Source organism: Rhincodon typus, chromosome 23 (genome assembly GCF_021869965.1).
Source record: "Rhincodon typus isolate 14 chromosome 23, sRhiTyp1.1, whole genome shotgun sequence".
NCBI lineage: Eukaryota > Metazoa > Chordata > Chondrichthyes > Orectolobiformes > Rhincodontidae > Rhincodon > Rhincodon typus.
The window spans coordinates 47174123-47186922 of NC_063354.1; the positions used below are offsets into that span (position 1 = coordinate 47174123).

At 44.7% G+C, this 12800-nt stretch overlaps 1 protein-coding gene across 1 annotated transcript in view; it reads right to left on the minus strand.

Annotated features, from left to right (window-relative positions):
- LOC109934118 (xylosyltransferase 2) overlaps positions 1-12800 on the minus strand; it is a 149917-nt gene that overhangs the window by 40632 nt on the left and 96485 nt on the right. Inside the window, exon 6 of the mRNA XM_048611157.1 lies at positions 9884-9964. Within this exon, the coding sequence (XP_048467114.1) occupies positions 9884-9964 (81 nt within the window). The remainder of the gene's footprint in view (positions 1-9883; positions 9965-12800) is intronic.

Here is a 12800-nt window from a genome sequence, read left to right on the forward strand (position 1 = left end):
TAGAACATAGAACATAGAACATTACAGCGCAGTACAGGCCCTTCGGCCCTCGATGTTGCGCCGACCTGTGAAACCAATCTGAAGCCCATCTAACCTAAACTATTCCATTATCATCTATATGTTTATCCAATGACCATTTAAATGCCCTTAAAGTTGGCGAGTCTACTACTGTTGCAGGCAGGGCATTCCACGCCCTTACTACTCTCTGAGTAAAGAACCTACCTCTGACATCTGTCCTATATCTATCACCCCTCAATTTAAAGCTATGTCCCCTTGTGCTAGCCATCACCATCCGAGGAAAAAGGCTCCCACTGTCCACCCTGTCTAATCCTCTGATCATCTTGTATGTCTCTATCAAGTCACCTCTTAACCTTCTTCTCTCTAACGAAAACAACCTCAAGACCCTCAGCCTTTCCTCATAAGACCTTCCCTCCATACCAGGCAACATCCTGGTAAATCTCCTCTGCACTCTTTCCAATGCTTCCACATCCTTCCTATAATGCGGTGACCAGAACTGTACGCAATACTCCAAGTGCGGCCGCACCAGAGTTTTGTACAGCTGCAACATGACCTCATGGCTCTGAAACTCAATCCCTCTACCAATAAAACCTAACATACTGTACGCCTTCTTAACAACGCTATCAACCAGGGTGGCAACTTTCAGTGATCTATGCACATGGATACCGAGATCTTTCTGCTCATCCACACTACCAAGAATCTTACCATTAGCCCAGTACTCTGTATTCCTGTTACTCCTTCCAAAGTGAATCACCTCACACTTTTCCGCATTAAACTCCATTTGCCACCTCTCAGCCCAGCTCTGCAGCTTATCTATGTCCCTCTGTAACCTGCAACATCCTTCCGCACCATCCACAACTCCACCAACTTTGGTGTCATCCGCACATTTACTAACCCATCCTTCTACGCCCTCATCCAGGTCATTTATAAAAATGACAAACAGCAGTGGCCCCAAAACAGATCCTTGAGGTACACCACTAGTAACTGAACTCCAGGATGAACATTTCCCATCAACCACCACCCTCTGTCTTCTTACAGCTAGCCAATTTCTGATCCAAACCACTAAATCACCCTCAACCCCATGCCTCCGTATTTTCTGCAATAGTCTACCATGGGGAACTTTATCAAACGCTTTACTGAAATCCATATACACCACATCAACCGCTTTACCCTCATCCACCTGTTTGGTCACCTTCTCGAAGAACTCAATAAGGTTTGTGAGGCACGACCTACCCTTTTGTGAATAAGCCTGGGTTTTAAACAACTGTTTTCTTCCCAGTGGAATAATCTGGTCAAATAACTGCACTTCATCACTGTAGTAACTGTTTTCCTTTGTGCAGTGCCAGAAAAAAGCACAGATTAATCCAGCATGGTGATTGTAATACATTAATCCTTCTAGTAATATCCAGCATATGCTCCAGCTACAGAATGTGCTGTGACAAACATTAGTCCCTTGTGTGTTGGTAACACTCCACAGGGACACTGCTGCTCTTAAACAATGAGTACCTGACACTTTGCAGTTTTCACAAGACACAGGTTTAGCCTGCTTTCAACTTAAAGTAGAAAGCTCTCTCAAAACCTCCATGAAGGTTCTTCACAGTAAATTTGAAAGGAAAAGTACATCTAATTCCTACTTGATTCTTGTCTTCTGCTCTTCTTCTATGCTCTCATTTTTCACTCTAACATCCCTCTCCTGAACATAGTCACTTAGAGTCAGAGTCACACAGCACAGAAACAAACCTTTCGGTCCAACTTGTCCTTGCAGACCAAGTTTCCCAAACTAAACTAGTCCCATTTGTCTGCATTGGCCCATATCCCTTGAAACCTTTGCTATTCATGTACCTGTCCAAATGCCTTTCAAATGTTGTAACTGTATCTGCATCTACTACTTCCTGTGGCAGTTCATTCCACACACAAACCACCTCTATGTGAAAAAGTTGCCCCTCAAGTCCTTTCTAAATCTTTTTCCTCTCACCTTAAAATTATGACCTGTAGTTCTGAACTCCCCTACCCTAGGGAAAAGACCTTTGCTATTCACCTTATCCATGCCCCTCATGATTTTATAAACCTCTATAAGGTAACCCCTCAACTTCCTATGCTCCAGTGAAATAAGTCCCAACTAATACAGCCTCTCCCTATAATTCAAACCCTCCAATCCGGTAACATCCTTGTAAGTCTTTTCCGTACCCGCTCCAATTTAATAATATCCTTCCTTATGCAGGGCGACCAGAACTGTACACAGTACTCTAAATGTTTTTAATCATTTCTTCTTGGAACATGCATGCATTATTGATTGCTTCAATGCATTAAGACCCAAACACACAGGGCTGAATCTGTTGAGAAATGACAATTGTGGAGCATTGCATTTTTGGTTATGATGACCAAAGCTGGCCCCTAAAAATGTGCAGTGGGGTCTTCCAATGGAGTCCTTGGGACTGCGGGATCGTTTGTGGAGGGGTGGGGGAGAGTGGAGTGATGGCAAAACAAAAGTGGAGTGTACAGGGGGCAGACAGTGTGATAGACATTGGTTACAGGGAGGTAGTCACACCACAGGTTCAGTCAGGTAGATGGGTGACTGCCAGGAGAGGCAGGCAGCTAGTGCGGGAGTCTTCTGTGGCTATTCCTCTCTCTAACAGCTATATCATTTTGTATACTGTTGGGGGGCATAGCTTCCCAGGAGAGTATGACAGCAGCAGCCAGGCTTGTGGCACGACAACTGGCTCTGCTGTAGAACAGGGTCGGGCAAGATCCAAGTGAGTGATAGTGGTCGGAGACTCGCTAGTTAGGGGCACAGCCAAGCGTATCTGTGGCCTCGTTCAAGATTCCAGGATGGTGTGTTCCTCCCTGGTGCCAGGTTCAAGGACATCTGAGTGGTTGCATAAAATTGTTAAGGGGGAGGGTGAGCAGCCAGAACTTGTTGTGCACATTGGTACCAAAGACATAGATAGAAAGAGGGATGAGATCCTGCAGAGTGAGTACAGGGAATCAGGAAAGAGGCTGAAGAGTAGGACCTCAAGGGTAGTAACCTCTGAGTTACTTGCTACATGCTAGTGAGCAAGGGATAGAAAGATAGCATAGATGAACATGTGGCCAAGCAGCTGGTGCAGGAGGCAGGGTTTCAAGTTCTTGGATCATTGAGACTTCTTCTGGGACAGCTGTGACCTGTAAAAGAGGGAGCATTGCACCTAAACTGGAGGGGAACCAATATCCTTGCAGGGAGTTTCGCTAATGCTACTCGGGAGGGTTTAAACCAGAGTGGCAGGGGGCTGGGAACCAGAGCAGCAGGTCAGCAAGTAGAGGGATTAAGGGGAAGGTATGTTAGGACCAGCAAATTAGAAAGGAAAAGACAGGCAGAGACAAGTAAATGAACACAATGGTACTAATGGGCTGATGTGTGTTTATGTCAATGCAAAGAGTATTATAGGTAAAGAGCCTCGAACAGTACATGGGATAATGATATTATGGCCATTACAGCGACTTGATTGAGAGAGGAACAGGACTGGCTGCTCAATGTTCCAGGGTTTAGTTGTTTTGGATAAGATAGAGAAGGCGGCAAAATGTCGGAGTTGCATTACTGATCAGGGAAAATGTTATATCCACACTGAGAGAGGATATACTGGACAGCTCATCCACTGAGGCAAACAGCTACAGCTCAAAAATAAGATGGATGCAACCACTCTGATAGGATTATACTATAGGCACCCCAACAGCCACTGAGAGATTGAGGAACTAATTTATAGGCAGATTATGGAAAGGTGTAGTAAAAACAGAGTTTTCATACGGGGTGACTTTAACTTCCCCAATATTGATGGGACTCCCTCAGAACAAGAGGCTTAGATGGGGCAGAATTTGTTAAGTGCATCCAGGGTTTTTTGAAACAGTATGTGAATAGTCCAACTAGAAGAGGGGCCATACCAGACTTTGTATTGGCTAATCAACCTGACCTTTCAGTGGGAAAACATTTTGGAAACAGTGATCACAACTCCTTATGTTTTAAGATATCTATGAATAAATCAGGAGCTTACGAGAAGGTACTGAATTGGGGGAGGGGGACAAATTACTTCAGTATTACGCAGGAGCTAGGGAGTGTTAATTGGGAGGAGCTGTTATCAGGCAAAGGAATTGTTTAAAGACCTACTGATAAGAGAGTCAAGACCGGCATGTTCCAGTAAGGAGGAAGGACAAGGATGGCAAGGTAAGGGACCCTTGGATAATGAGGGAGGTTGTGAATTTATCAAAAGGGAAAAAGAAGCATAAGTAAGGTTTAGGAAGCTAAAATCGGACGGGGCCTGTCAGAAATATAAGGAAAGCAGGGAAGTACTCAAGCAGGGAATTAGGAGAGCAAGACAGGACCATGAAATTACCTTGGCAAGTTGAGTTAAGGAGAATCCCAAGGCATTCTATACATAATTAAAAAACAAGAGGACAACCAGGGAGGAGGTAGGACCACTCAAGGATAAAGGAGGGAACTTGCGCTTGGAGGCAGAGGATGTCAGCGAGATCCTAAATGAGTACTTTGCATCAGTATTCACCCAGGAGAAGGATACAGCAGGATAGTGAGATTTGTGTGGAGCATGCGAAGATGCTACGGCATTTTGAGATCAAGAAAGAAGTGGATAAGTCCCCATGGTATCTACCTCAGGTTGTTGAGAGAGGCGAGGGAGGAGATTGCTGAGGCCTTACCCAAGAACTTCGTATTCTCGCTAGCCATTAGGGAGGTCCTGGAGGACTGACAAGTAGCTAATGTTGTTCTTCTGTTCAAGAAGGGAAATAAGATAATCCAGTAAACTATAGACCAGTAAGTCTCACCTCAGTGGTTGGGAAGCTACTGGAAAGAATTCTTAGGGAAAGGATTTGCGCACATTTGGAAAGGCATGGCCTAATTAGGAATAGTCAGCATGGCTCTGTGTAGGGCAGATCATGTCTTATTAACTTGATTGAATTTTTTGAGGAGGTGATGAAAGTGATCAATGAGGGTAGAGCAGTGGTTGTTATTTACATGGATTTTAGCAAGGCTTTCGACAAGGTCCCTCATGGTAGGCTCATCCAGAAGATTAAGATGCATGGAATCCACGGTGACTTAGCTGCGCAAATTCAGAATTGGCTTGCCCAAAGAAGACAAAGCATAGTGGTGGAAGGGTGTCTTTCAGGCCAGAGGTCTAAAAGTAGTGGTGTTCCGCGGGGATCTGTACTGGGACCTCTGCTGTTTGTGATATATATAAATGATAGATGAAAATGTAGGTGGGTGGGTCAGTATGTTTGCAGGCTATACAAAGATCAGTGGAGTTGTGGATAGTGTAGAATGTTATCAAAAGATACAGTGGGATATAGATCGGTTGCAGATATGGGTGGAGAAATGGCAGATGGAATTTAATCTGGGTGAGTGTGGGGTGTTGCACTTTGAGAGATCAAATTTTGAGGCAAAGTATATAGTTAATGGCAGGGCTCTGAACAGCATTGATGTACAGAGGGATCTTGGGGTTCAAGTCTATACCTCCCTGAAAGTGGCCACACAAGTAGATAGGGTGGTAAAGAAGATGTATAGTATGCTTGCCTTTATTGGTCGGGAAATTGAATACAAGAGTCAGAATGTCATGTTGCAGTTTTATAAGACTTTGGTTACACTTAGAGTACTGCGTTCAATTCTGGTCATCACATTACCGGAAGGATGTGGAGGTTTTGCAGAGGGTGCAGAAGACGTTTACCAGGATGCTGCCTGGACTAGAGGGTATGAGCAAGAAGGAGAGGCTAGAAAAACTCATGTTGTTTTCTCTAGCGGCAGAGACTATAAAATTATGAGATGCATAGATTGGGTTGACGGTCAGAATCTTTTTCCCAGAGTTGAAATGCTTAATACTAGGGGGCATGTATTTAAGGTGAAAGGGTGGAAGTTCAAAGGAGACGTGAGGAGCAAGTGTTTTTACACAGAGATTGGTTGAAGTCTGGAAGGCAATGCCAGGGGTCGTGGTGGAGGCAGATACAATAGGGACATGTAAGAGACATTTAGGTAAGCACATGGATATGCAAGGAATGGAGGAATATGGACCAATGGCAGGCAGAAGTGGTTAGTTTCATTTTGCGTCATGTTTGGGCCGACATCGTGGGCTGAAAGGCCCGTTCCTGTGCAATCCTGCTCTATGTCCTATGTTCTATGGAGCAAGCCCCATTTTGTCAGCAATAGTTGCCATTTACTGCTAAGTCTAAATACAGAAAACTTTTGGGCATTGAAACAGGTTTTCAGTGCAGGAAATGATGGAATTATATTGAAAGGAGAGACTCAGGAGATTAGGCCTTTATTAGAACAAACAAAGAACAAAGTAAATTACAGCACAGGAACAGGCCATTCGGCCCTCCAAGCCTGCGCCGATCCAGATCCTCTATCTAAACCTGTCGCCTATTTTCCAAGGATCTGCATCCCTCTGCTCCCTGCCCATTCATGTATCTATCTAGATACATCTTAACTGACACTATCGTGCCCGCCTCTACCACCTCCGCTGGCAACGCGTTCCAGGCACCCACAACCCTCTGCGTGAAGAACTTTCCACGCATATCTCCCTTAAACATTTCCCCTTTCACCTTGAAATCGTGACCCTTAGTAATTGAGTCCCCGCTCTGGGAAAAAGCTTCTTGCTATCCACCCTGTCTATACCTCTCATGATTTTGTAGACCTCAATCAGGTCCCCCCTCAACTTCCGTCTTTCTAATGTAAATAATTCTAATCTACTCAACCTCTCTTCATAGCTTGCGCCCTCCATACCAGGCAACGTCCTGGTGAACCTCCTCTGCACCCTCTCCAAAGCATCCACATCCTTTTGGTAATGTGGCAACCAGAACTGTACGCAGTATTCCAAATGTGGTCGAACCAAAGTCCTATACAACTGTAACATGACCTGCCAACTCTTGTACTCAATACCCTGTCCGATGAATGAAAGCATGCCATATGCCTTCTTGACCACTCTATCGACCTGCATTGCCACCTTCAGGGTACAACGGACCTGAACACCCAGATCTCTCTGTGCATTAATGTTCCCCAGGGCTTTTCCATTGAATTGAATTGAATCTTCCAAAACGCATCACCTCGCATTTGCCTGGATTGAACTCCATCTGCCATTTCTCCACCCAACTCTCCAATCTGTCTATATTCTGCTGCACTCTCCGACAGTCCCTTTCACTTTCTGCTACTCCACCAATTCTGTTGAATGTAGAAGAATGAGAGGTGATCTCATTAAAATGTGTAAAATCCTTAAAGGGCTAGGTAGGGTAAGTTCAGAAAGGATCTGCCGACTAAGGACATAGTCTCAAAGAGGAAAGACCTTCTGGACCGAGGAGAGGAAAAACTCTCCACTCAGAAGTTTGTGAATTCTGTAATTCCCCACCCCAGGGACTGTGTAAGGTGAATGTGTTCAAGATAATGGACTGATAGTCATTAATTACATCAAGAAATATGGAAATGGTGCAGAAAAGTGACACTGTGGTAGATGATCAACCATGATCATGGGGCAGCACAGTGGCTCAGTGGTTAACACTGCTGTCTCACAGCGCCAAGGACCTGGGTTCAATTCCAGTTCCATGTTCTCCCCATGTCTGCATGGGTTTCCTCTGGGTGCTCCAGTTTCTTCCCACAGTCCAAAGGTGTGCAGTTTAGGTGGATTGGCCATGCTAAATTGTCCAGGGATGTGCAGGAAATGCAAGGTTACGGGAGTAGAGTAGTGGGTTGGGTCTGAATGAGATGCTCTTTGATGGGTCAGTGTGGGCCAAATGGCCTGCTTCCACACTGTAGGGATTCTATGATAGAGAATGACAGAGCAAATTTAAGGAGCTGAATGGTCTACTCATGCTCCTACATTCCTCCATGTTCTTAAAAAAAGTGCAAGACTGTGAGGCAAACAGATAGGGTGGCACGGCGGGTAGGATACTTAGATCATATCATGAGGAGTCAAAGAATGGGGTTGGAGTAGGAAGGGAATCAGTGGTTCAGGGATGGTCAGTGTAATGATTATAACAAGGTCAGCCAAGTGGACCTCATAGAATATGAGTTCCCTGATTGGGCTGTTATTCTAGTCCAATGAGGGAGCCCTAGCTAACAGATATAAACAGGAGTGTCAGAAGCACTGTTCACTCAGAGTTGACCCTGAGGAAACTGGATCAGTGTCAAGGACTCTCTACTTATAAACGAAGGGTGGCTTGGTGACAGGACACTGGCCTCTACAGAGTTTATTGGTCAGAGTTTGAGACATTCGTGCAGTGTCCTAACTAGCTGGGCAATACTCACATTATCAGTGCATTTCCTACTAGTCCCAATGTATATCTCTGGGCCACAGTGTGGGACTGGATGAGCACAGATTAGGTATAGACAGGGGTTTTCCACTGCCAGAGGACTTACTAAACCAGTTGGATTTTTACAAGAAAACAGACGCGCCAAATGTAGTGAATTTAATTTCACAAGCTGCCATGTACAAATACCAGCAAGCCTCCCTAAACTGACCATTCAAGCTGAGTGCCTGCAGGTTATTTAGTGGCCCAAAATTTCTTCACAATGTTCATATCTTGCAATGTGCCCATAAGGTAGACTGGTGTCCTTATTGACTCCTCCTCTTGTTAACCCAGGTATGTAGAAAATAGCAACAGTGTGCCCAGCACAATAATCCAGTGGCTAAGCAAATAAATTAATTGGTATGCAGATCAGGAAATCCCAGATCAGGAAATTCCAGACCACAATATCTTAGTTTGTGTGCCATAAACACTTATTATTTGGGGTGCAACACTAACTCATTTTTCCATTTCATGTCATGCAGAACAAACCTTAAAGTTGCTATAGTTCACTAATACATTTGCCTTTTATACAGTCACAAACTAAACACGGATGAGGAGAATCCATTTTTGTTCACTCATTACTAGATTCAGTAGGCTTTCAGCATCCAATCCATAGCCCACTGGAAGAGCTGATGTCTCTGACATCAGGCTGAAACTTGATTATTACTTATTTAAGCTTCTAAACCTTACTATATTTCAATGCATACCTGGGGTCATCCCTTTTCCACTTGGCTAACTTATACTCCTCCATAAAGTGCCTCTCACTGTAAATTAGCCTCAAGACTCTTCCTGTGTCGCTTCCTGGACCATACTGCAGTAATCAGAGCTAGAAACAGCACTCAAAGTTCAGTCTGACTGATGCACTTTAATTTTAGTATGCCACCAGAGACCCAGATAACATTCTGGGGACCTGGGTTACCATCTGATTCATTAATATCCTTCAGGGAAGGAAACTACCATCCTTACTTGGTCTGGCCCACATGTGACTCCAGACCCACAGCAATGTAGTTGACTCTTAACTGCCCTCTGGGCAATTAGGGATGGGCAATAAATGCTGCCTAGCCAGCAACGCCCTCATCCCGTGAATAAATTTAAAAAAGACCCAATTTAGCCAGCAGGACAGTTCAGCATAGGTTCTGAAGAGGAGTCACTGGTCTCGAAATGTTAACTTTGCTCTCCCTCTGCTGCCAGATTTTCTGGGTTTCTCTAGCAATTCCTGTTTTTGTTTCAGCATTGCACTTGTTCATCTAATTATTGCTCCACAATGAATTGGTCTGAGATCTATAGATAATTCTATGCATGGCAACAATTTGGACTCTGTGCACAGAGCATGAATCATCCAGTTTATTCTTCCTAATCACAGTAATCACAGTTTGTACTCAGGACATTAGACTTTCATTTGGTTTAACCTTGACAGTGCAAGGCCTATAATGCTGGCCCAGCTGAAATGCTCCCACTGCATTCCTGGCTGAAACCAATTCACTCAATATAGCCCCAGGCTGTAACAAGGTTTGCCATAACGTGCAGCGGTTCAGCCAGTTTTGGCTCGTACCTGGCATTATCCCGGCCGTGCGATTTCAGAAAATTTTTCTCTCTATACCTGGAGAGGAATCCCACCAGCTCATCATTTGTCCTGTGAAATAAAAGAGTTTACAGATAACGATGTAAGAAAAGATTTATAATCTTTTACATTTAAACTCCACCGTTAATAATCATCAAAATGCAGGATATTTTTCCCTATCAAGTTACTGTTTAGTCTGCTGAATGGTGACCTTTTTTACAAATTTCCAGCTTCATCAGTATTTTGCTTTGAAAGGATGCTAACGTTAGGGAATGGATTTTTTTTATGTCTTGGTTACCATCAAACTCTCCCATTTGGGTGAGATACAGATTAAAGCTCCATCTACAGTCTCCATCAAACACTCCAATGACAGATACGGCACAAGATATGTACAAGGTATGGACATCTGTTTTCTGAGTCTTGAGAGTCTTTGGAACTCTCTTCCTGAAAAGAGGATGTTAGCAGAGTCCGTAAATATTTTTAAGTCATAAGTAGACAGATTCTTGTTAAGCAAAGGGGTGAAATGGTATCAGGACAGGCAGAAATACAGACTTGAGGATATAATCAGATCAGCCAGGAGGAGGCGCCAAGGGCTGGATGACCAACTCCTAATTTCTATGCATAATATCATTCTATAACAACAACGTCACACTAATCCCTCAGTAGATAGGGCAGAAAAAAAGGAAGGAGACAGAAAAGACTATGGGCCAGTTAACTTAAAACTGTCATTAGGAAAATGTTACCATCTATCATAAAGGATGTAATAACAGAGCAGAAATACCAAAGCAAGAGTCAGCATAGCTTCACGAAGTGGAAATCATACCGGACAAATTTACTAGAATTCTCTGAGGAGATAACAAGCAAGATGAAGGGGAAGCAGTGCATGTAATATATTTGGATTTTCAGAAGGTGTTTGGTATTGGAAGTAGTATATTAGCATGGATAGAAGATTGACTAACAAATTGAAGACGGAGTTGCACTTCATCTCTTTAGTCTCGTCTGGGCTTTCTGAGATTAAAGACAAAGCAATAACTTTCGTTCTTGGTAAATCAGCCCCAAGAGTAAATCAACTCCATCCATGGGTAATTTCTTCATTACCCTGACTACCACGAGTCCAGACAAGAAGTCACACTCCAATGGGACTTTGGCAAAAGAACCAGGATATACACTCCACCCATACAGATAGTAAGAACTGCCGATGCTGGAGTCAGAGATAACACAGTGTGGAGCTGGAGGAACACAGCAGGCCAGGTAGCATCAGAGGAGCAGGAAAGCTGACGTTTCGGGTCGGGACCTTTCTTCAGAAATGGGGGAAGAGGGAAGGGAGCTCTGAAATAAATAGAGAGGGGGGTGGGGCTGGGGAAGGTAGGTGGGATGGTGATACAGGTGGGCAGTGGTGGGGATTGGCCAGTGAGGTGGGAGGGGCGGATAGGTGGGGGACAAGACGGACAGGTCAAGGAAGCGGGGATGAGAGGGAGATAGGTAGGAGAGAAGATGGACAAGTCAAGGAGGCGGGGATGAGAGGGAGGCCTGGTCATGGGATGAGGTCGGGGGTGGGGAGATTTTGAAGCTAGTAAAGTCCATATTGACACCATTGGGTTATAGGCTCCCAAGACAGAATATGAGGTGCTCCTCCTCCAGTTTCCAGGTGGCGTCGTTGTGACACTGGAGGAGGCCCAGGATGGACATGTCGTCCAGGGAGTGGGAGGGGTAGTTGAAGTGGTTCACGACTGAAAGGTGTTGTCGTTTGTCGTGAACCGAGTGCAGGTGCTCAAAAAGCAGTCTCCGAGCCTCCGCTTGGTTTCACCGATGTAGAGGAGGCCACATCAGGAGCAGCGGATGCAATAGACCACATTAGTGGATGTGCAGGTGAACATCTGTCTGATGTGGAAGGTTTTTTTGGGTCCTTGGATGGCGGTGAGGGGGGAGGTGTACAGGCAGGTGTAGCACTTCCTGCGGTTGCAGGGAAAGGTGTCGGGGGTGGTGGGGCTTGTGGGGAGTGTGGAGCAGACGAGGGAGTCGCAGAGTGAGTGGTCCCTACGGAAGGCAGATAGGGGTGGGGAGGGAAATATATCCTTCATTGTGGGGTCAGATTGCAGGTGGCGGAGAATGATGCGTTGAATGTGGAGGTTAGTGGGGTGATACATGAGGACAAGGGGGATTCTGTCTTTGTTTTTGTTGCGGGGAGGGGGTGTGAGGGCAGAGGTGCGGGAAATGCAAGAGATGCGGTCGAGAGCGTTTTCGACCACTGAAGGGGGGAAGTTGCGGTCCTTGAAATACGAGAAAATCTGGGATGTTTGGGAGTGGAACGCCTCATCTTGGGAGCAGACGTGGTGGAGGCAGAGGAATTGGGAGTAGGTCTCATCTCATTGGCCAACATTTTAGTTTTCATTGAACTCCCTGGAAGGAAAACTAAATCCTTCTCCAGCAAGAGAGTTTGAGGAGCTCCAGTATCCCTGAGAATAGTTACAGGCTTGGATGCTTCATTTGAAGAGAAAGGGTTTTTCACTTCAGATAAAAGCCTTTCGTATCTCTCATCTACCCTATGTACTACTTCTGCACTCAGAATTTTTAACTCCAGTCCCTTAGTTATAGTTAAACCTGATGAGTTTAGTTTAGTTTTCAAACTCCATGAGCTCAAATAAGTCCAATCGTTTCCCTTACAACCTCCAGCATTCTGAATGATGAGTCCCACCTTGTTACACTGGAAACACATCAGCTTCCAATTCCAACCTCTACCCTCAGGCCTTTAGATCCGAGGAGACATTGATACATTCCCAACTATCCATGTCTTATCTTAGCTACTTGCTTTCCTTTCATTCTTCCATTTTCTATCCCTTTCAAGCTTATTTGGGGAAATAGGGAAAAAAAATCTTTCCTTTTTAATGAGATAACAAGGTGTAGAGCT